The sequence below is a fragment of the Dipodomys merriami genome, unplaced genomic scaffold (genome assembly GCF_024711535.1).
Source record: "Dipodomys merriami isolate MVZ:Mamm:240054 unplaced genomic scaffold, mDipMer1.0.p SCAF_3, whole genome shotgun sequence".
Taxonomy (NCBI): Eukaryota; Metazoa; Chordata; class Mammalia; order Rodentia; family Heteromyidae; genus Dipodomys; species Dipodomys merriami.
In genome coordinates this window covers 114,198,204-114,223,361 of record NW_027204492.1, presented here as the reverse complement: position 1 = coordinate 114,223,361, position 25,158 = coordinate 114,198,204, and the positions used below count along the sequence as shown (strand labels likewise).

At 38.6% G+C, this 25,158-nt stretch overlaps 1 protein-coding gene across 1 annotated transcript in view; it reads left to right on the top strand.

Annotated features, from left to right (window-relative positions):
* The window catches only part of Egfl6 (EGF like domain multiple 6), a 46,757-nt gene extending 29,437 nt beyond the window's left edge, over positions 1-17,320 (top strand). Inside the window, exons 7-12 of the mRNA XM_070040863.1 lie at positions 2,345-2,467; positions 6,462-6,788; positions 8,455-8,535; positions 11,768-11,869; positions 13,393-13,658; positions 16,868-17,320. Coding sequence (XP_069896964.1) covers positions 2,345-2,467; positions 6,462-6,788; positions 8,455-8,535; positions 11,768-11,869; positions 13,393-13,658; positions 16,868-16,978 — 1,010 coding nt within the window. The 3' untranslated portion in view covers positions 16,979-17,320. The remainder of the gene's footprint in view (positions 1-2,344; positions 2,468-6,461; positions 6,789-8,454; positions 8,536-11,767; positions 11,870-13,392; positions 13,659-16,867) is intronic.
* Positions 17,321-25,158: the final 7,838 nt, after the last annotated feature.

Sequence of the window (25,158 nt, the reverse complement as noted above, 5' to 3'; positions counted from 1 at the left end):
CAATAAAGGGTGAATTGTCCACATTTCTGGCATTTGGGGGATTTCCAATGGCATCATTTATGAAACCAGGTCTATAAAGACTTAAAGCAATTACCCCATAATTTCTATGGGATTTTTTTCTTTACAATATTGTTGTTTGAACTCAGAGCTTTTCTCTTTGAGAGTTGGTGTTCTACCACTTCATCCGTGCCCCATACCTTTTTAGCTTGCTTTTTATTTTGCCAGTCATGGTGCCTGAATTCTGGGCCTGGGCGCTGTCCCTCAGCTCTTCAGCTCAAGGCTAGCACTCTACCACTTGAGCCACAGTGCCAGTTCCGGCTTTTTTTTTTTTGCTTATGTGGTGCTGAGGGCCTCATGCATGCAAAGCAAGCGCTCTACCACTGAGCCACCTTCCCAGCCCCTTTAGCTTGCTTTTTTAATAAGGTCTTGCATTTGTTCCTGGTTAATCGTCAACCATGAGCCCTCCTATGTATGCTTCCTTTATAGCTGGAATGAGAGGACCCTTCCACACTAGATTTTATTGGTTGAGTTGGTATCATAGGGACTTTCTCCTTCATTACTGATTTCAAATCAATGAGATTTTTAATTGGTAGGATTTTATTTATATTTTTGGTTCTATCTCCAACTGCACTCTAAAAATGGAAACAACAAGTGGTATTTACATTTGAGAAAGGAAGACTAACAATCTCATTAGTCCATTCATAACAGCTTTCATCAAGGATCGCTTTAGGAAAAAAAAATATGAAAGACATCGGCTGGGCGCTGGTGGCTCATACCTATAATCCTAGCTACTCAGGAGGCTGAGATCTGAGGATCGAGATTCAAAGCCAGCCCAGGCAGGAAAGTCCATGAGACTCTTATCTCCAATAAACCACCAGAAAACCAGAAGTGATGCTGTGGCTCATGTGGTAGAGTGCTAGCCTTGAGCTGAAGAGCTCAGGGATAGTGTCCAGGCCTAGAGTTCAAGTTCCACAACCAACAAAAAAAATATGAAAGACATAAGGGTTCATACTCAATCCTCTTTCCTCTTTTAGCCCTGTCATGGTTCAATTTCCAAATAAAATCTTTTCACAGTCCCTAAAATCGCTCTTTGCTAACATCCTGGTACCACTCAAGTTAGTGGCTTGATCTGTATAAAATCAAATATTTGATGCCTTGTTATTGGGGTTCCAAGTCTCAAAGAATATATGAGATAGTATATTTGGGGAAGCCTTGGATGCATCTCCATTGCCCTGGACATGCTGTCTTATAGTAAATGGAAATTTGGGTTCCTTCTAGATTTCTAGTCACATAACTTGTGTAACAAAGGTATGTGGATGACAAGAAAATCTAACAGTTGGAAAAATACAATTTCTTTCAACCTTACACTCAGGGCTTCTCATAACATATTTTGTGTACTCATTTGGGGGTAATACTCCATTACTGGGTTTTGAACCATGTTGGGAAATCTCCATGGCTCTTCCCCGAAATGTTCTCAAATGCAAAGCCCACCCTTGACAGGCTCATCAAACCTGTGTCTGCCATGAGCTTGGTCCCCACCCATGCAGACCATTCAGCTGCGTAATCCAATGACTGTGTTACAGAATGTCCCCCTGCTCACCGATCATCACAGGGAAATTCCCCAGGACAAGCTGTGCATCTTCACTGAGAGCTTCACAAGGAAACCAATTTCCATGTTTGAAAAGTGATTAAGATTATCATCTGAGCTTCTCTTGTGACCCAATAGAAAACAATAAGCTATTTTTTGTCCTCATGTCTACAAAGGGCATAGATCAAAAGTGGAAAGGAGAATAGAACAAATGAACCTCTGACTTAAGAGAGATTTAGCTAATTTTCCTCCTGTAAATCCAGCAAACGAGTTCAGACCAGCCTGACTCCTTCTTCTAAGCAGGCTGTGCACAAAATGCCCATGCGTATGAACTCAGATGATGTCAATGATTCCTGGCTGGTCTTGACTTTTTGTTCCTTTGGAGCTTCAAGCGCTTCCTAATATAGAATGTATTTTCTCATATTGTTATTTAGCTCTATATCACACGGATGAGTATGCTAAGACAAAAACCTAAACATGTTACAAATTTCAATGGCATTAATAACTAGGACATAAAATTGGTATGTGGGAGATGAGCTGCCTACATACTCCTCACGTATCAGGCAGGAGTCAGGCAAAGCCAGGACTCTAGGCCAGTGGGCCTGGATTTTTGAACACCTCTCAATTCTCAGACAACAAATGCTTGGTTTGTTATGGTGTTGAGTATTTGGCCTTGGAGTTGTTCAAGGATAAGAGATATTCTTTCAGCAAGTCCTATTACCATAAAGTTGTTCACTGGAATGTTCATGATTTTAGATATAAATGAATGTGCTGTGAATACCCATACGTGCAGTCTCCATGCCAATTGTCTCAATACCCAAGGATCCTTCAAGTGCAAATGCAAGCAAGGATATAAAGGCAATGGACTTCTATGTTCTGGTAAGTAGTTTTTGGTCATGAGATTTTTGTTATTCCCAACAAAGCAGTCTCTCTGTACCTCCTTGTTCCCTCCCACCACTCTCCCTCCTGTTCCTCCTCTTCCTCTTCTTTTCTTCCTCTTCCTTCTCTTCTTATCCTAACCTATCTCCTCCCTCCCTTCCTTCTTTTCTTTCTAAGTGCAGTGTCTAAATTTAACTCTGCCTCAGCCCTGTGTTCTTTGCTAGATGACCACATTTACAATTCTAACTAAAGTTGTAGGCATAAAACTGAAAGAACATCAATGCATGTTTTTCCAATTACAACATTGTTTCATCAGGACTTTTTCCAGAATGCACAATAGAAACCAAGTAGGATGCACTGGATTCCCTGCTTTCTTACAAAGAATCCTATTGCTCTTGCTGATGAATGATTTAATGATCACAAGTTAAAACTATAAATTTAAAGCCAAGTGCCGGTAGTTCACACCTATAATCCTGGCTACTCAGGAGGTTGAAATCTGAGGATCTCCATTGAAAGCCAGCCCAGGCAGGAACATCTGTGAGGCTCTTATCTTCAATTAACCACCAGAAAACCAGAAGTGGTGCTGTAGCTCAAGTGGCACAGTGCTTGCCTTGAGCTGAAGAGCTCAAAGACAGTGCCCAGGCCCAGAGTTCAAGACCCATGATCGACAGGGGAAAAAAACTATAAATTTAATATGCAGATACAACTAAAAGATATCACTGCTATTAACAATTACAACTTGGCCCTCTCAACACAAAAGACTTTATCCGATATGTGCTATGTCTGAAGAGATTTTTTTAGAACATTTCTTTTGGGTGTACCCTTGAGAGGACCCCAGGCTTATAGAAAACTCACCATTATTTTTCTTCAGTACCAGTACTGGGGCATAAACTCATGGCTTGGGCACTGTCTCTTAGCTTTTTTGCTCAAAGCTGGCACTCTACCACTTGAACCATAGCTCAAATTTTTGATTATCAAATGGAAATACAACAGACTCTCCTGTCTGGGCTGGCTTTGAACCAAGTCCTTTGATCTCATCCTCCCAAGTAACTAAGATTATGGGTATGAGCCATCAGGACCTTCCCCTCCCCCATTTTTATATTATCAAAAAGATGACACAACAATCAAGACTTTTTTAAATCATTACTTTAAGTAACTGTAAAAAATGGATTTCAACACTTCAGTTTATGAGTATATCTTGATCAATGTCACCCTTCCATTGTTCTCCCCATCTCTTCCAGCCCCACCCGTCCCCTAGAGTTAACTAGTTCCATTTTCACATATACACTTTACTCACCTACCCTTCCTCTGTCCATCTGTTAAGACATTTTAAAAGAAAAGAATCATTTATTATATCAAATTCAAAACAGCAGTACCTAGATAAAGCCAAATGCAGTTATGTATATGCATTTTCATCTTCGCTCAGTTTTCTTTGTACATACTGAGGGAATGAAATTATTGACACTACAAAGGTTGTGATGTTTTGATTTTGTTTTTGTGTTCAACAAGAACATTTGAAACTTCAAAGCAAAAACTAAAAGCAGATGTTTAGGTTTGTTTGGAGTACACTGCAACCTACTCCTCATCATTTATTAAAGGTCCTTAGTTTTATGTTACTGCTTACATGAAGGAAATTGACAAGGAATGGGTGTTTCCTTTTAATTATTCACACTGCATACCGTGAATGATTCAGAGATGCATACATAAAATTAGGTAGTGAGGCCTCCCATAAACACCTATATATAATCAGCACATTCTAAACAAAACTTAACAATACAACTTCTGGCAAAAAAGTTGAAAACAGGCCAAGCAAAGGTCAGGAAAGTAAGTAGTGATGTATTACTTTTATTAGTGCTAGTTCATTTTGTGCCAAATACATATAAGCTGTCACAATGAGAAATAACTAAAATGTCTCATTGAAAAGAAGCATATTGTACTTATGTCCTACTAACTGTAGACTGATGTCAAAGTAAAAGCACTGTATAAAGAGCATATACATTTTCAAAGAACTTTCTTTCCCTTTTGATTACACAGAAAAGAAAAATGCAAACTACTCTTTATTTATTTTTAACTACTTTGGGAAAAAATTGAATTAGCCAAATGATGAAGAAGGAAGAAAGGAAGAGAAAAGATTAAAACATTGCCAAGAAAAATATTCTAATAAAATCCCACTCCAACCTCTTTCCACAGTATTCATTTTGGCATCAGAATTTAATTCCCTCTAAACTATATTTAAGTAGTTGATTTGAGTAAATTGACTCGGGAGTTATGAGACCCTTTCTTACGTAATGTTAGACTAGCTTATCCCTAAAGAGTTTCTAGTAGGACAATGTATTTGATTTTCAGTATCAGTGCTATTAATTTTTAACCAATTACACTTTTACCATCAGTTGGACATTCATCATTGTTATGAGAATATTCCTGGGAAAGGATACGTATCTTTGAATCATAAATCTCAAGGAATTTGAGCCAGTCTAGAGCAAAGTGGCCTTAAGCCATAAAGCAGGAATAAACCTATCATGAAAATAGGAATTGAAAAATCAGTTGTTCATATACTTCACCCTCAAATTCTAGCTCAGCTCCTAGCTACCTGAGTGACCTTGAGTAAGGCACTTTGCATTTCCCACACACACACACATGCGCACACACACACACACATACATGCATACGCACATGTGCGAGCACGCTGGTCCTGGGCTTGAAACTCAGGGCTTGGGCACTGACCCTGAGCTTTTGTGCTCAAGGTTAGTGCTCTAACACTTGAGCCAAAACTCCGCTTCTGGCTTCTTGGTTGTTAATTGGAGGTAAGAGTCTCATGGGTTCTTCTTCTTGGGTTAGCTAGAGGTATGTTTTTTAAAGCAACTTAATTTCAATAAATAGCAAATGAAGCCAGGTACCAGTGACTCACATCTGTCATCCTAGCTATGTGGGAAACTGAAATTGGGAGGACTGCAGTTTCAGGCCAGCTCAGGCAGAAAAGTCCATGAGGTGACTCCTCAATGTGAACAGCAAGATGTAGTGACATGTGATTATAATCCTAGCTACATTATAAACAGAAAACAAGAGGATCATGGTTCATACATATGTGCCTGGAAGAAAATGTGACCTTATCTCAAAACTAACTGGTACAAAAAAGGTCTGGAGTAATGGCTCAGTGGGAGAGCATCTGCTTATCAAGCATGAGGCCCTGAGTTCCGATTCCAATACCACCAAAAATAAATAAATCGGAAATTAATATAAAAGTTAATATAGGAGACTCTTTTTTATAAATTGAATAAACAAAAACATTTTGTTTTCAGATAGTGGTTGACTGAGCTGAAAAAAATTTTAAGCAAAGAGAAGGGGAAAGGAAAATTAGATCCATATACACCAGTTTTACATTTCACAAAGGGATCATGACAGAAAATATTTATGGTTTAACTTGGTGTAAAACAGTATATGAACATCAGATCTCTCTTCAGAAAAATAGAAATATCAGTAGACCCTGGAAAATCCACTTTACTTTTGGAATCTGTAGCCTAACTAGGTAGTACCAAGTTTTTTTTTTTTACTAAAATAGCTTCTGAAGCAAAATAAAATGTTTCCTGTAACAAAAGGTAAATAGGATAAATGCCATGACATTTTAACTGTTAAAAACCAGTGGCAAGGACAAAGGATGAACTAATGCAACAATGATACTTACTAGACACTATGTTGGAAATGAACTTTACAACTTGGGGGGGAGGGGTAAACGGGAGAAAATGGGGAAAAGGGTGACAGCATTTAAAAAGAACTCAACTCATTACTTATGTAACTGAAAGACCTCTGTTCATCACCTTTATGATACATTTTTAAAAAATAATCACATTAAAAAATAGCCGCATGTATGGGGAAACCTCATATGAGTTGATTCTAGAAGCATTCACTTATTACACTTTTAATACTTCCAAAATGTTCCATTGTTCAAGGGTGAGCTAATTATCAGCCAATCTGGATCTTCTCACCTGTGTTTCAGTTATCCCTGAAAAGTCTGTGAAGGAAAGCCGCAAAATACCTGGGCCCATCAAAGACCGAATCAAAAAGTTGCTTGCTCACAAAAACAGCATGAAAAAGAAGCTGAGAATCCAAAACGTCACCCCAGGACCCACTGGCACTCACCCCCCTAAGGTTAACTTGCAGTCCTTCAGTCCTGAAGAGAGTGTTGCCAGGAATGGTCACACTAATAGAGAAAAGCCAGGGAAGGAAGAGAGAATGAAAGAGGGGCTTGAGGAAGAGAAAACATTAGAGAAAGCCTTGAAGAATGATGTGGAGCAGGAAAGAAGCCTTCGAGGAGATGTGTTTTGTAAGTATCACTCTTGTTATTTATACACTTAGTGAAAAAATGAATTATGATCCTTCCTCACAAATGAAAGGAAAACCAGTTTCAGGCCTTAAAGAGAAATGCTGGGTGGGGTACCCATGGCTCGCACCAGTAATCCTAGCTACTCTGAAGCCTGAGATCCTACGATTGTGGTTCGAAGCCAGCCCAGGCAGGAAAGTCCATGCGACTCTTACCTCATTAACTGCCCCAAGAGCCAAGAACGGAGTGATGACTCAAGTGGGAGAGCACTAGCCTCAAGCAAAAAAAAAAAAAGAAAAAGAAAAAAAGCTGTGAGATTGCACCCAGGCCCTGTGTTTAAGTCCGGAAGACTAGCACACAGAGAAGGGGGAGGAGAGGGAGAAGGGAGAGGGGGAAAAGGAAAGGGAGGGGAGGGGAGGGGAGGGAAGGGGAAAGGGAATGGAAAGGGGAAGGGGAAGGGGAAGGGAAAAAGGGAAGGGGAAGGGTGAAGGGAAGGGAAGGCCCTTAAATCCTGAGAAGCAGAGCACTGTGTAAGGTATAGAGAGCTCCTTACACAGGTGTTAATCTGCTGCTCTGGGAAATGAAGAAAGTAAATTCTGTTCCCTTACCTTGGGACTTTCATCATGGCACATACCCACCAGTGCAGGAAACCTGCTGTTCCTGTGGGCACAGTGGTCTACCAACCAAGCTCTCCCTCTAATGCACTCCTACCCCAAATTAGAGAGATCCTTACCACATAAGTCTGCCAAGCTACTTCTTGCTATGAAAAGGGAACTTCACAGTCATAGGGTTATGGTGATTAAAAGTCAAAATAGAAAGGCATAGGGGAAATGTTATAGTGGAGCTTAATTTTCTGCATAAACAAGCTAATTGCTATATATCTCTTTATAATGGGTGCAGTATAGAACTCTCCATAGGTCTCAGTCCCTCTAAGTCAGTTTCTATATTAACCCAGCCCAGATCCCCACACTGAACTTCTTCATGTTCTTCTTATTGGGTCTTCATTGATTACTCTATATTTTGCTTTGTCTGTTTTGGTTCTATGACTGGTGATCATATATATAAATGCCAGTTGTAACTGACCAAAAGACAAGTTAGAAGTGAAACCACCTGTCTAAGAAATATCATACCAGTCACATTACCTCCTTACTAGTACAAATCTCAAGGAAGTACAACCACAAAACCTGGTGAGAAAAGATGTGCTTAGTTCATCTAAAAGAACTTCTGGGGGAAAATGTTGTTCTGGATGAGCAAACTGTGAATGATTGGAAAATGGTGGGGGGAGGAACACTACTCCAATATATTCTGTCATTACAATACATGATTAGCTGGGCACTGGTGGCTCACACCTGTAATCCTAGCTACTCAGGAGGATCTGAGGATTACGGTTTGAAGCCAGCCCAGGTATGAAAGTCTGTGAGACTCTTATCTCCAATTAACCACGTGAAAACTAGAACTGGGACTGTGGCTCAAAGTGGCAGAGCTCTAGCCTTTAGCAGAAGAACTCTGGGATGGTACTCAGGCCCTGAGTTCAAGCCCCACAGCCAACAAAAAAAAAAATAGAATACATGATAAAAACTTTATTTTTGCAGTCATTGAATTCATTCTTTCTGAACATGTGTGGGTTTGGTTCTCTTTTCTTCATAACTGATCAAGTGATCTTTTTCAGCCCCTAAGGTTAATGAAGAAGGTGACTTGGATCTGGTTCTGACCCAAAGAAAATCTCTAAATTCCAAACTGGAGCACAAAGGTAAACAATTCTTTCTCCTACGTATATATTCTCTCATATTGTCCATATTCATTTCTCCATAGGATGAGGTTTTTACTTTTAAATTACTGCTTCATTCATAAACTGTCAAGGGAAAAACCATTGTATCATGACACACAATACCAGCATTAAAAATAGTAGGTCCTGTGTGAGTAATGCCAATCGTTACAATATAAGTAAGGCTAGTTTCTGCCATTCTCACATGACTTGAGAGTAATAATTTCAGGCAGACTATATGTTGAAGATGGGAGAAATTTACTCATTTGTCTATATCCAGAATGTCTACAACCTGAAAATTCCCACCAAAATAATTTACTCTTACTATAGTAATGCTGAATAACAAACCACTACAAACTGGAATTGGCCCACAGCAATATTTATTGATTTTTTTTGCTTGTGCATTTATGGCTGGCAAGGCAGGTCATTTGTGCTTGTGCTGACTTAGGATATGTACAGAATGAACATCTTGGATTTCAGTCTGGTTTAGGATTCAGGTTCGCTTCCATCACTTAGTGTCATCGGAATTTGGACAAATTGCTTATGAATTTTAGTTCTGAGGCTCTGTTGATAGACTTTTTGTTAACTAAAAGGCTCACATGCACTTGGCTTCATCAGCTGGCACTTTTTGACTTGAGCCTTGCCTTCAGCCCATATTTTTGTTGGTTATTTTGGAGATGGGCTCTCGTGGCTTTTTCTCCCTGGACTGGTTTCAAACCACATCTCAGCTTCCTGAGTAGCTAGGATTACAGGCTTGAGACACCAGCAGCTGGCTATTAAATATGCATCTTGGTCTGCAAAGCAACACCTAAGTCAGAAATGTGAGCTACATATTCATTTTTTAATATGTGAAAAACATAGGGGTGACAGAATGTTTGTGAAAATATTTAACAATTTGAAATGAGTCAAGAAAAAGATACTTATTCCCTCCTTGTATTCCTTTATTTTTTGACATATATAGCTGAAACTCCAAAGTCAGAGCCAGAGGCTAGCTTTAGTTTTAAATCAGAAGTATCTCCATCTTCTCCCTCTTTCATACTGGTATTTTTTTTTAAATCTGCATCAGAAGTCAGCAAACTTTTATCCAGAAGGGCCAGATAATAAATACTTTAGGCTTTGTAGATCACATGATCTCTGGAGGAACTCCTCACTCTGTCCTCATAGCTCAGAGGTAGCCACACATAGACATATAAAGTTATGAACAGGGAGGGTTTCAATAAAACTCTACAAAAATGGGCAGTAAGCCAGGATGTTCGTTTGCTGGCCTCAGCTCTACATAAAAGTAACCACAGGCACTGGTTCAAAATTTGTTCTAGTTGACTCCAACTATATTTCTCTCAACAAGGGAGTCATTCTACCATGAAGAACCCAGAAACAATGTAGAAGCTGGCATTGTCTCAGAATATTTGATCCAACCTACTGGTGGCAAATTTCTAACTGGAATGTCAGAATTATGAGGAAAATTTTGTTACTTTAGCTCTTATCTGAGCTCATGAGATTTTAATTGATGGAAGTACCTGAGTAATATGAAGAGGACAATATCATAGAAAAGATTCATAAGTTAGATTTCCCAAGAGATGGGAACACACAGGCCTCAGGGGGAACATCTACAATCAAGAGACAGAGACATGAGGCAGGGAAAAATGTAGGCCTCAGCCTTTCTATGAGAAGAAGCAAGGGAGGGCAGAGGAAAACACTTAGGATTGACTAACTGAAATGCTTACAAAGAGCTTTAAAGCACAAGAGCTGTCCTCAACTGTTTAGTACCTGACCCTGGAATGATTTATGGCAAGGGAAATACTGACTTGGTGATCATGTTAGTCAATTGTCCATCAACATAACCAAATATTTGAGATTATCATCTGATAAAGATAAAAGATTTATTTGACTCATGCTTTCAGAGGTTTTCAGCCTGTGGTTATTTAGGTGCATTGCTCTGGACCTGTGGCAAACAGAATATTACGGCAAAGTGTGCGGCAGAATATAACACTGCTAACTCTCCTAGTCAGAAAGCAGAAAGAGAAGAAAGGGCAGTTCCAGAATCCCCTTTCAAAGGCACGCCCCCTAGTTACCTCACTTCCTTCCACTAGGCCCAACTTCCCAGGGCTTGTACTATGGGCCAGTAACACCACAGGCTGGCTACCACTTCTTGGTCATACAATCTTTAGAGAATAGTTCAGATGCCAACCATGACAACGCATGAGAATTAGATATATGGGGTGGTTGGCTTGTGTGTATGAGATATGACCCCAAGTAAGTTTCTTACCCTGGATAATTAGGTCTGTAAGCACACCCCAGATGTGAAAACATCATAAAATACAGCAAAGGAAAAAAAACACACATTTACACTCTTAAGTTAAAATATTGATTAGTCATAATCTATGTGAAATTTTTTATTGTACAAATAATCTAGAAAGTTCTGACAAGATCTTTACTTATGTATTTGGGTAGAAGACAATTTATTTTTCTGACCAGGATTTTATGAACAATTGATTGTATGCCCTGTTTTTCTTTGCTCATGCAGATCTTGCCTATTACTTGTTTTATTTTTATTTTATTCTCCTTTTTTAATATCACAACTAAATGTGTTCAGAATGTCTTCACTGGTTTAAGTAAAAATAGGGCAACCCTATGAGCAATTCAGTTTCCATTATCTGTACTCTTTGCAACTGAAAATATGACTTTGCCTTCCAAAGCTCCTAATGTTAGCTATTTTTCTGATGTTTTTGTGTGTGTATCTCCTAATGTTAGCTATTTTTCTGATGTTCGTGTGTGTGTGTGTGTGTGTGTGTGTGTGTGTGTGTGTGTGTGTGTGTGTGTGTGTGTGTGTGTGTGTGTGTGTGTGTGTGTGTGTGTGTGTGTGTGTGTGTGTGTGTGTGTGTGTGTGTGTGTGTGTGTGTGTGTGTGTGTGTGTGTGTGTGTGTGTGTGTGTGTGTGTGTGTGTGTGTGTGTGTGTTGGCCTTCAGAGCCTCAGCAGTGCTGTCCCTGAGCTTCTTTTGCTCAAGGCTAGTGCTCTACCACTTCAGCCACAGTACCACTTCCTGTTTTCTAGTGATTAATTGGAGATGAGTCTCATAGACTTTCCTGCCTGAATTGGCTTCAAACCATTATCCTCAGATCTCAGCCTCCTGAGTAGCTGAGATTACAGATGTGAGCTACTAGCACCCTGGCTCTAATATACTGAATGGTTGTAAAAATGTGTCTTTTTTAAAATCAGATTTAAACATCTCAGTTGACTGCAGCTTTGATCATGGGGTCTGTGACTGGAAACAGGACAGAGAAGATGACTTTGACTGGAATCCTGCTGATCGAGATAATGGTATTTAGATTTAACTATTTCATGTTCTGCAATATGGCAAAGGTAAAAACAAAACAAAAAACAAAAGGCTTTCCATTGGTGGAGGGTTATTGATCCTCTCACTCCTCAGGTCAGGGTGGTTTGTCATCTTTGGAAATATTTAGACCATCCACAGTTTCCCCAAATGGATGTCTCACTTGATCCAGCATATATTCTCTATCATAATCTCCCCTGCACCTACCTGACCCACCAAGTGCTGCTTCACCAACTTTTATATTTACCAACTCCTCTTCTGGGAGAGAAAGATGTAGGGAATCACATAAAGTTTTGAAGCATTGGGGGAAAGGCAGAAAGGAATTCTTCCTTTTCTCTTGTACACTAGCCATGTTTCTCTGTAGTTTTCTGTGTTTCTTGAAGAAATACATCTTAAAAGAGATTGTTATCTCTAGCAATTATCTCTAGATTATTATCTCCAACCTTGATGTAGTCATCTCCTGCAGTCATTTTTCAAAGCATTAAAAAATTACATCATAATAGTGTGAAGTCCATGACTTAAAATCCTGACTTGAGCTTTCTCTCTGTTACTGGAGGATTTTTTTTTTTTTTTTTTTTTTGGGTCCGGTCGTGGTGCCTGAACTCTGGGCTTGGGCGCTGTCCCTCAGCTCTTCAGCTCAAGGCTAGCGCTCTACCACTTGAGCCATAGCGCCACTTCTGGCTTTTTTCTTTTTGCTTATGTGGCGCTGAGGAATCGAACCCAGAACCTCAGGCATGCAAGGCAAGCGCTCTACACACTGAGCCACCTTCCCAACCCCTACTAGAGGATTTCTTGCCAGTCCTGACTTTGGATTTTTCTCATTGTCACCCCTAACCTGTGGATGTCCTGCCCTTTCTACTGCCTAATTCAACGTTATTGATGAACACTAGCTTTCCTCCTTGAGAAGAGCATTTTGTCTTACACATGTCGTTTACAACCCATACAACCCATTTCTGTCTTCTGTAGGCTGACTATATAACTAAGGACACCTGTTATACATCTGGGATACCAGTTCCTTACTAGTAAAATTATTTCTTTGGGAATATATAGTCTCCACCTTCAGCTAAAAGATCCTCCTTCTAGATACTTCCTTGAAACTAATTCCGCTTAGAGATTTTTTTTTCTTTTAAACCTAATGTACAATCAGAAAATTTCAATATTTCCTAACAAGAATCCCTTTTGGAATTTGGGGTTAGATTCGAGAGGATTCATCACATTCCTGTGAGACTAACACTGAAGACTGAAGGCAAGGTTAACCTATCTACTATGACCAAGCTTGATGAATGTGGACACATTCCTCAGTTTCCTTCTCTATATAATGAAGGGTTGCGACTCTGTAATTCCAAAACTTCATTTTAGCATGAACATTTTTTTCAAATATTCAAAGTGATAATAAAGGACTTCAGCTTTCTCTTCGGGAGAGTGTTGTTCATTTCTATAGCTATTTTATATATTGTAGCCAGCCCCTTTCCAATGGCTTCATTGACTGTACATTCTTGTTCTCTTAAAGCCGTTGGCTATTATATGGCAGTTCCAGCATTGGCCGGGCACAAGAAGGATGTCGGCCGATTGAAACTTCTCCTGCCAGGCCTGCAACCACAAAGCAACTTCTGTTTACTCTTTGACTACCGGCTGGCTGGAAACAAAGTAGGGAAACTTCGAGTGTTTGTGAAAAACAGTAACAATGCCTTGGCATGGGAAGAAACCAAGAATGGGGATGAAAGATGGAAGACAGGAAAAATTCAGTTGTATCAAGGGATTGATACTACCAAAAGTGTAAGTGAAAAAGAAATGATTAAAGTAGCTATTTACATGTTTTAATAATTCACTGAACATTTACTGAAATGTCTATCTTCTAGGGATATAAAGAGAAATAAGATTTCCCCTATACTCACTAAGCTTGCATTCTAGAGTAAAGTGATTTTCCATTTACATTTCTTTGTTTTTTTTTTTTTTCTTTTTATGCCAGCACTGGGGCTTGATCTCAGGGTCTAGGCACTGATCCTTGACTTTTCTGCTCAAGTTTGGCATTCTACCACTTGAGCCACAGCTCCACTTCCAGCCTTATGGTGGTTAATTGGAGATAAGAGTCTCAGACTTTTCTGTCCAGGTAGATTTTGAACCACAATCCTTAGATCTCACCCTCCTGAATAGCTAGGATTCCTGGTCTTGTACATTCCTTAATATTTTTTAAAAAACCACTATTTTTCTTATTAGATTTTTTTTGCCAGACCTGGGGCTTGAACTCAAGGCCTGTACATTGTCTCTCAGTTTCTTTTTTCTCAAGGCCAGCATTTTACCACTTGAGCCACACACCATTTATGGCTTTTTCTGTTTATGTGGTACTGAGGAATAGAACACAGGGCTTCATGCATGCTAGGCAAGCACTCTACTACTAAGCCACATTCCCAGCCCTCTTATTAGTTTTATATGCAGAATTTGGCACAGTAAATGACAACCAAAAGGTAGTTTTAAAATGCTTTTTTTAATGATCACAGCAAGGCTGTGTTTTATTTCAGTCATTTTGAAAACTATTGTGTAACTATAAAGCAAAAAGAGATGACGGTGAGTAATATAATGCCACTGTTGATTTTTAATCTTACTTCAAAATGCCAGTTTTCTCAAAATTTGGAATTTATTATTTTTTAAAGTTTAGAAAAGCCAAAGAGAACTTCTTTCACTGTAAAAAGTAAAGATTCATAATCCCACCACAATAAGCATTGTATGAATGCTTTTGTGGTTTGCTTTCCATATGAATACATGTTTTAATCTATTTATAACCATAGTTGGCATAGGTGATTGTCAAATTCCAGTTTGACAGAAAATATGTATGAATGCTTTTAAGGAAGAGCAACATGTTCCAAATTAAATATTCTTTTCTCTCTAAAGCTTCTGGTCTAAAGTAACCTTAATCATTTTTGAGTCTGAATCATCAAATGAATGTACAAATTTCTTCCTTTTTTCTGTGAGATATACTTTTTTTGTGAATGATATCGAATAGGTACTTCCTAAATTGTAGCTATTGTTATCTTTATAATTTTGTGTTTTTAAGTATTTTGCTGGTTTTTATAGTTTTTTATTGTGAAAATACTGTACAGAGGGGTTACAATTACATGGGCAAGATAGTGAGTACATTTCTTATCAAGCATTGTAGCCTCCTCTTTTGTTTCCCCTTCCCATCCCTTCCCATCCCCCCCCCGCCCCCTCACCCAATCCTCTCCCCCCGCCCCGCACCAAAGTTGTAAAGTTCGTTTTCGACATAACAACTTGTACATCTCATTGTTGCAATGGGTCCACCTGTATCCCTATTTAAACAATTTGTTTTTCCCCTTCCCCTCCACAAATTATACCGACATCAAATACAGTGAAAGCAGGGGTTATACTGTGGGTGGGGCATACAAAGCAACAAAGAAATAATCTTATAAATGTGTTAGAAACAATCGCATGAAAGAAAAAAAAACATTTGAATACATATCTTAGGGTTCATTTCCCTAACATCAACTTATCTGACCTTTTCTGCTTGACTCAGACATATACTAGATATTGCAAATAAGGAAAACCATGGGACCTATGTTTCTTTGGGTCTGGCTTACTTCACTTAATATAATTTTTTCCAAGTCTTTCCAGTTCCTAACAAATGGGGCAATGTCATTCTTTCTGATGGAGGCATAGAATTCCATTGTGTATATATACCACATTTTCTTGATCCATTCATCCACTGAGGGGCATCTGGGTTGGTTCCATATCTTAGCTATGGTAAATAATGTTTTAATATTGAGACAAACTACTTTCTGAAGAGCATTACAGTGTTGAAGAAGCATAAACATCTACTCAGCAAATATTTATATTAATCATATTTGTTTGAAAATGGGTGAATATAAAATAATCGCTATATATCTAAGTTTTGTTAAGTGAAATCAGTCATTTTGTGTTCTATTTGAACATAATTCTTTTTTTTTCTTTTTTTGTCCATTGTGGGGCCTGAACTCTAGGCCTGGGTGCTGTCCTTCAGGTCTTCAGCTCAAGGCTAGTGCTCTACCACTTGAGCCACAGTGCCACTTCTGGCTTTTTCTGCTTATGTGGTGCTGAGGAATCAAAACCAGGGCCTTATACATGCAAGGCAAGTGCTCTACCACTGAGCCACCTTTCCAGCCCTGAACATAATTTTATAATACTCTATGCATTCAAAACTTCAAAAGTAGAATATAAAGATATTTCTCTTTGATTATTAATAGATATCTTAAACAAAAATGATTATTATACTCTAGTAAAACATTTTAACACATGAAAAATGTCTTTTCATACATTTTCTAAATACATAAACCCAAATTTTAAGAAGATTAGGTATTCTACTATAACAACCAAAGTTCAAATACAGCAAATAAATTTCCTTTCCACTATATAGTTTTATATTGTATATCCTTAAGCCATATTACATATTATTTTAACCTGGTTTTGATGGTTAAACTTGTATTTATTTTCTGTTTTTACTCAGTAATTTCATTCTCATATTTTCAGATGAGAATCCTTTTTTCCATTTGTTTGTTTATTTGTGTGTTTGACAGGTCTCATTAAGTAGCCCAGGTTAACCTTGAATTTGAGATCCTCCTGCCTCTGCCTCCCAAGTGCTAGAATTACAGATGTCTACCACCATGAATGAACTCTTGTATGTATATGTGATGTTAAGGAGGGAGAACCCAGAGAAGGCCTTCTGCATTTTCTGCGAGTGCTCTCCCACTGAGTTATATCCCTGGTCCTCCAAAATTCTCATTTAAGCCCTCAGCTTTGTGGGAACTTGGTTTGCCTGAACAGAAGTCAATGTGAACACCTCGCATCTAGAAAACACTTTACTGTATGTCCTATGTAGCCAATGTCAAAGCCAGTTTCTATGCAGTAGGAATATGTGAGTTTAGTCTTTATTAATAGTTTGAGTGTATCATTCTTTTGAATGTTTCACATAGTTTTTGTCCTCTCTTCATTATTAGATCATTTTTGAAGCAGAACGTGGCAAGGGCAAAACTGGAGAAATAGCAGTGGACGGTGTCTTGTTAATCCCAGGCTTCTGTCCGGATGAACTTCTATCTGTGGAAGGCTGAGTGCTGCTATCAACTTTTATATCTTTATATTTGCCTTTTTATATCATTCTCCTTTTATATTACATTATAAGCTCCTCCAATTTAGAAATACAAACTGAAAAATTATATTGTACCAATGGAAACGCCATTTTTAAGATTCTTTTCTTGTATCAAGTGTGCCAATGTTCACTTTAAATATACTACCACTGTAGCATTTTGTTCATTTCCGGGATTTCCATATTATATTATAAAATGTGGAGATGGAAGTTCATGTCCCCAACCCAGTAGATCTGCTTTTTCTAGTTGACTTGATGAATTTCTCAATCAATAGTTTGGAATAAAGACAAAAACAGTTTAGAAAAATGGTTAGCTGTTTGACTTTTGTGGTGATTCTTGGAAATTGTGACATTAAAAATAATCTTTGCCTAAGTATCTCAGCCTGAACTTTAATAGCTAAACTTGAGTATTTGAATGATTTGCAATAACAATATCCAAATGATCATCCGTTACATGGTATGTTGACGATTCTATGTGTATGAGTATTTGGTTTTTAAATATTTTTTCATTATGGAAATACTTCATATTGTTTATTTTTTAAATTTCTGTTATGGGAGAAGATGAATGCTTCAGTAAGTCTCATCTTCCAATGTAAATTAACATATCTTGTTAAATTCAAGAACTCAGAGGGCTACCAAAATATAAATTATCAAGTAAAAGGACTAAAAACAGAAATTAAAAATTGATGCTTTTATTTTCCATTTCTCTTTTCTCAAATCCAAGAATAGCTTTGTGTGGCCAGGAATCTTGATTGTATTCCTCAAGAGCAGCATTGGACTGTCCCTCATTTATTATGGTTTATGACTTTTTGGTTTTATGATGGTGCTTTGAATTCGGGATCATTCTATTTTCTCAGGCTATCAATATGTAGTAGGATCCTCATTAGGCTGAGCCATAGCATTGAGGTCCATCTCCCAGTCGGCCATGTGATCATGAGAATTAACAAGCACATTCTGTGGTCTATTGTGTTGCTGCGGAGGTTAAGGATATCGTGCTTTGTCTCACATCCCATCATGTCTCCAAAACACCCATCTGTGTCTATCCATGAAGTATTCAACACTTTTATTATAAAAACAAAACTTGGATGATTTCCCTCAATGATAGTATAATGTAAGTATTCTGAACACCTTTGAGATACAAGGTTAACCTGTGATGTGTACCAGAGATATAGCACTTTGACTTGTGCACATATGGACCCTGCTCTCTACATGGTGGTTTGTGCCACAGCTGAGTAAGTCTGAATTAGAAAACTCCCAATCCTATGTAAGGGCTGATAGAATACCTGCTGAGAGTTTGCACTGGAGGGAGATCTTCAGTACCTTGGTTAAGAAGTAAAGATCTACCAACAGAAAGGAAGACCCCATTCTCCATTCTCTAACCATACCCCCACTTCTGTTCCCTAAACAAATATCCTGGAAAAGACAGTATAAAGCAAAAGCTGTTGATGCCCTTGTGCCAAAGAGGGGAAAACCACAAGATACTCAAACCTTGAACAACCATTTGAAGGTGATTTTTAAATTATCATTAGAAGATAGTATTTAGAAATTTTCACCAGGTGGAAAACTTTTGGTTTAAAGTAGACTTTAAACTTTTGGTTTCAATTACAAGTGTGTTATTTACTAGTGGTTTAACATTATGACAATAACTATTGTCATAATGTCATAGTGCTAGCTATTTAAGTGATGTGAATAAAACAAGTGGTTTATATATATAAATACGTATATATGTGCATTTGTGCCTTAAATATATATTGTACCTTAAGATATAAATATATTTTATATATTTCTAAATATATGTTAATATTTATAAAATATTGATATATGAATATATATGTAAATATATAAAATATAAATATATGTTTTAAGGCACTCATAGAGCTTTACTTCCCAACTTCAGACTCTATAGATTTCTGGAATCTGTTAGCTGAAAGAATGACTGAAAGATTGGGATAGGGGTGATGGCTCCTTACCAGTCCACAGGATTGCAAAGAACATTCTTTCCTTTGATACAAGCCCAGCTCACCTTCTCTGAGTGAAGCGAGCTAGTACTTTGTGGAACATGCTTTCCTAGGACTGCTATTTAAATCTTGCTCAGTCAGATCATAAGGTAACAGCAAAATAAATAAACATGGGATGAAATCATTCCACATTTTGAGGGAGAACTATCAGAATTTTAGAACATGTTATAATTTGATACTCTGCTCTGAAAGCAGTTGTTTTTGAGTTCACGTAGTCTTTCCTTTTAGAACATTTATAGTGTTTTTGGAAAACTGACAGGATGAATTCGATAATAACTACTTAGCATCATTTTGGATAAATGCAATTCTTGGGGAAGATGAAATGCTATCAGACTAGTAATCCAAAGCACCGATAGTTTCTCTCCAAGAAAGAATAGAGGCAAAGCATATTTCTATTTTAAAATTGGATTTTATTGAATACTGGTAAATTTTATGACTTGAATATTTATAAATTTTTTATTTGTATTGAATGTTTTAAGTGAGTTTTTTTTAACTCCTTTGGCAAATCTGAGGTCCTTCAAGGCTTAGATTGAGTGACTATCTAAAAACTGCCCATGTAAATGATTCTCCCATTCAACCAGACCCTGATCACAAATACCAAATAGTTTTTTTCCATTTTTTTCTCCATTCAAAGTATGTAGATATAGCTTCATTCTGTCTTGTTAGGGAATGTGTTTAAGTAAGAATTATTTTCCATGAGAAAATGGGGTTGTAGATTGGAGTATTTATAACCATTTTGGATTTTTGAAATGCTTTTTGGTAGTGCTGAGGTTTTAATTCAGCTTTTCACACTTGCTAGGAGGCACTCTACCAATACACCTTCTGTCTTTTTGCTTTGGTTATCTTTCATATAGGGTCTCACATCTTTGCTCCATGTAGCCCAGATTATAATCCTCTTATTTATGCCCCTTTGGGTAGCTGGTATGACAGTCACATACCACCATACCAAGCTAACTATTGGTTGAATGGAGTCTCACTAACTTTTTGCCTGAGGTTGGCCTTGAACCTCAATCCTCCCAATCTCCACCTCCCGAAGAGCTGAGGTGACATACATAAGCCACCAGGCCTGACTTGGAGCTATGTTTTTAAATGTAATATCATTTAAAATGTAATTTTAGTGTTGTGCACACAAAAAATGTGTAAGATGTGGAAATGGCACTGTGGCTCAAATGGTAGAGTGCTCGCTTTGAGCAAAAGAAGCTCAGAGACAGCACCTAGGCCCAGAGTTCAAGCCCCAGGACTGCAAAAAAGATATGTAAGATGTTTTACAAATAACATATTTGGGAGTGTGATCATGGAAATTTGGCCTGGAACCAAGAAGGAATGCCCCGAAGTAAGCCTAGAATAGCAAGATTAAGCTGGAGATGTGGCTCAAGTAGAATACCTACCTGGCTTGTAAGCATACGAAGCCCTCAGTTCAATCCCCAATACTGCAAAAAAATAATAGTAAGGTTACTTGTGCAAAAAAGTTCTCATTTATACCTTTACTCAATTTGAGATCATATAGTTTTCCATTTCTAGGTTATTGTTCTGTTCATTTGTTCATTTGGTATTGTTTCTGCTACTCTGGGAATATTTTCTGTAACATCCCTGAAGAGTTCTGGATTTAATGTAATTTGGCAAAAGTTAGTTATCTTTTGTCAGTAATTTCTTTGAGAGCTTATACCTATATATCACTAACAATGTTGCCAAAAACACATTTGAATTTGAATTCCTTTGGGGGGGGATATAAAAATCATATGCAGCCAGGCTCCGGTGACATGCCTATAATCCTAGCTACTCATGAGGCTGAGATCTGAAAATCATGGTTCACAGCCAGCCCCAGCAGAAAAGTCCATGAGACTCTTATCTCTAATAAACTACTTAGAAAAAGCCAGAAGTGACACTATGGCTCAAGTGGTAGAATGCTAGCCTTGAGCACAAAGAGGCTCAGGGACAGTGCCCAGGCCCTGAGTTCGAGCCCCAGGATGGGCAAAAAAAATCATATGCAACTTGGCATTATCAGTTTGTGGTTAGGTGTCATTTATAAACAAAATCAGCATTACAAATCTGGAGTTTCACTGTTAGACAGACATAGACCTATCAGAAATGCATAGTAACACTATTTGTAAAAAGTTTCAATGGAACAATCCATAAAGCCATAATTTCTAATTTGAGTAGAACAGATAAACCATGGTGTATTAATATACTAGAAAGATTTGAGAATGAACAACCTAATTCTACTCACGGCACGTGAATTTGAAAATATTAATCAAATAAAGCAAGAAAGTACATTCTATATGCTTTAGTTATATAAGGTTAAAAGTGAGGCCAAAGAAATCTATGGTAGAGAAATTGGGATATGTTTAGCTGTATGAGAAGGAAGGGAATATCAAGAGAAAATTTTAGGAAAACTAATAATTTCTGGAAAACTAATAATGCTTCTGCATGGTCATATTCAATTTACGAACATTATGAATGATAGTTATAACTTGTGCACTTTACATATATGTGTGAATATATATATGGCCTATGTATGTTATACTTCAATAAGAATTTAGTTCAAAAAGTAAAACTGTTAATCCCATCCCTCTTTAATATAAGCCTTGTGTATCTGACATCATTCCAGATGACTTGAGACACCTAGAATAAATCCATCTGCCAATGCCAGACAGGTTTTAACTAAATTAGTGACCATCTGACAACTAAAGGTTTTAAAAAAAAAAAAAAAGAATACCACCTGAAACACAGAGATAGTTCAACAGTCCTTAGGCCTGAGGAAATCATGCCTCTGGCTCAGTAGTCAGGATTTTCACCTGCCCCCACATTTATTGGTCTTTCTGTACAGTGTTAAAGTCTCCACAACCCTCCACTCTTACCCTGCACTTTTGAATCCTGTTGCTTGTTTTACAGTCCTTTTCTTTCTAAGATGAGTCAGCTACGCTCAGGCTGCTCTTCAACCGAGCATAGGACACTTGTATTTGCAGCCTTCATTGTTTTATGAAGATGTTCCACATGCGCCCCCTTGTGGCAAGCTACATACATATATGTGGCTGCCACCAGGTAAACACCAAAAAAGTTGTCTTCATCTCCTGGTGTGTCTCCTCTCCATTTCTCCCCTTCCCTGGTGGCGTGTGAACTCCTATTTCTCCCTGGATACCAAAAATTTTCCAATTTGGTCACCTTTGAAGAATTCAAACTTGCATGTCTTTTTTTATTCCCTTTCAATTCATCTTTACCAATGCTTAAATATTCTGTATCTCTTTGGGCTTTCTTTTTTTCTTTTCTTTTTCTTTTTGTACTGGTCCTGAGGCTCAAACTCAGGGCTTGGTCACTGTCCCTGAGCTTTTTTTCTCAAGGCTAGCATTCTACACCTTGAGCCACAGCTTTACTGTGGGCCTTTTTGGGTGAATATTGGGCTATAAGAAGAGACTCACAGACTTTCCTGCCCAGGCTGGCTTTGAACTGGGATCCTCAGATCCTTAGTCTCTTGAGTAGCTAGGATTACAGATGGGACCACCAGTACCCAGCTAGCCACATTTCTTTTAAGATGACACAAACACAGGGAACAAAGAGCTTCAAGTATAACCTTTGCTAAGTAGTATTTTATAGCAGTGCCAATCAGTGCCTTATTCCAGGGGAATGAGTACAAAGGCTATTTCAGCACCACTGTAACATCAGAAATTCTCTTCTAATTTTCCTCAAATCCCAGAGCACATTAAAATGATAATGTCAGTGTTTTCTGGTCGCAAGCAGAAGAAGCAGGGTCTAGTTAACTTACACAAAGGCAAATTACAATGAGAATTGCAGGAGTGTGCACGTGGATGGAAAGACGGAAGAGTCAAGACTTGGAAAAAGGCTGCAGGGCTGGAAACAGAACAACAGACAAAGAGCCTTGGCAAGAATGGACTGATAAGGATGAGCTCTTGCCTGGATGAACTCTCACCACGTGTAGTAAGCTCCACAATATTCTGCTCAGAATTAACATTCCAGGTGCTGTCAGGAGATTGCCTCTCCCTAAGGCAGAATGGCTATCTGCTTCACTATCAAGAGAGAGAACCCACTCCAACCGGGGTGGTGCAGCTACCGGCCCCCCATAGATTCCATCCTACAAAAACTGAGGTTTAGGGCCAGTCATTATCTCAGCCAACATACCAGTGTAAGGTACTTACTCTTTTCACCACAAAGGAGGATGGTACCTTTATTCTCTTCAGCCAACAAAAAACAAGGTGACCTTTGAGTCAGGTTTGAAATGAAAAGCATCGAATATAAACACTATTATAGGAGTTAAATGATGCAGCAAGTACAACGTGTTAGGTTGTTACAGGGGAAATGAGGCTGAAATAGAAAGTGCTTTTCTCAGACACCATAAATCAGAACAGCACACTTGGAGCCAAATGTGCCTCCCACTGAAGATTAGGAAGAGAACATAGCCATACTTTATATTGTCATTTCTTTATGAAAAGGCCTTCTGGCAGTGTTCCCAGATCGTATCATACAAAGAGCACTGTGGATGGTGCATAGAGTGTCAGTCTATGAGAAAGCGCCATGAAACTACATCGTACAATAAAGAAGCAACACCAAGCAATGCTTTCTACTTTAACACATATGGCCCTACATTTGGATAAATTGCTCATACACACACCTCTGATTTCATAATAGCAATGAGAAAAGGCAATTGGGCCTACAGGTGGAGGTTTTTGAATGGAGTTGAATCCCCTCATTTCTTTTCATACTTTTCCCCCTCTATATTCTTTTCCCTGAGTATCTCATGGTAAATTGTAACATGACACAATGTGAGAGGCCCATACGAAGGTAGTGTAAGTACAGTTTGTTAGGAAACTTACAGACAGGAAAGCAACAGCACAGACTTAATCCCCAAATCTATCATCCTGAAATGGAATCCAATGCAGCTGCACACATTACAAGTTTTTCAGCTGGAGGAATAATGCTCTGCTCTAGCTCATATGTATTTGTATGAGTCAGGATGAAAGCTTCTGGATAGACAAAAGAAACCTACAGAGCTTAAGTAGAGACAACACAGCAAGGAAGCTATTAGTCAATTTTCCCTTGAGCTAATTCAAACCTGCTAAACGAGCTTCTTGATAAGGATCCCAAGGGCAGGAGAGGAGGAGACTTCCAGAACCTCTGGGGGAAACCTTGACTTCAAGTTTATCATGATACATGAGGAGATCACGGGAAAGGAATGGATTTTATATAAGACTATTCTCTTCTTGTAATGACTGATGCATCCTAATACAAAATAGCAAAAAAAAAAAAAAAAGAATGTGCGTTACATTTTAGTTCTCTAAAAGATTAATGTGTTCAGTTTATTCTAATCTAAACCAGTGGTTTTGGAGAAGACTGTGTGTTGTAGACTTGCCAGAAAACCATGCAGACATCCAGGTACAAAGAACAAAGGAAGGTTTATTGCTGGGAAAGGGGCTGGCAAGACCCCTTCCCACAAGAGAGAAGTGAGAAGAAGCACCGGCTATTGTTTGGGGTGACCTAGATAACCTAGAGGTTTAGGAGGGGCTAGAAGGGGCTAGGAGGCAGAGACCCTGGTGTGGACGTGAGGGCCAGGGGCTTCATCATGGCGGACTAGGATTGATGGCTGCTGCCCAAATAGTAGATAAGGGGCCCTGCAGCTGCCCAGACCTGAAGGTCACTCTAAGGGGCTCTTGCTGCCTTCCATGGTGGTAGCTGCCCCAGAGAAGTGTCATCCCAGGGTACAGGGGGGCGGGAAGGCTGATTGTTTACTGTCTTTACTACACGGGCCTAGTGTTGCCTAGGAAGGGAGCGTGCTAAACTGTGGAGAGGGGAAGGAGCATGCTAAGCTCTGGGAAGGGAGCTCATTGGGCTAACTCTGTGGGATGAAGTTAAGGACAGTATTCAAGTAACTTAAGGCATTGGTATTCAATCATCTAAGCTTACTTGGAATACTCAAGGAAAATTAAAATGCCTGCATCTTGAGGCAAGACACTGATTTAATTGGCCCAAGATCCAGGCTAGTTATTGGGGGTTTCAAAAGTTCACTGGATACTTCTAATATGTAGCAAAGGTTGAGAGACACTGACATAGGTAGGTTACCCTAGAATAGCTTAAAGTACAAGAACTGGCAATCCATGCATTGGTGGATTGTGAAGCA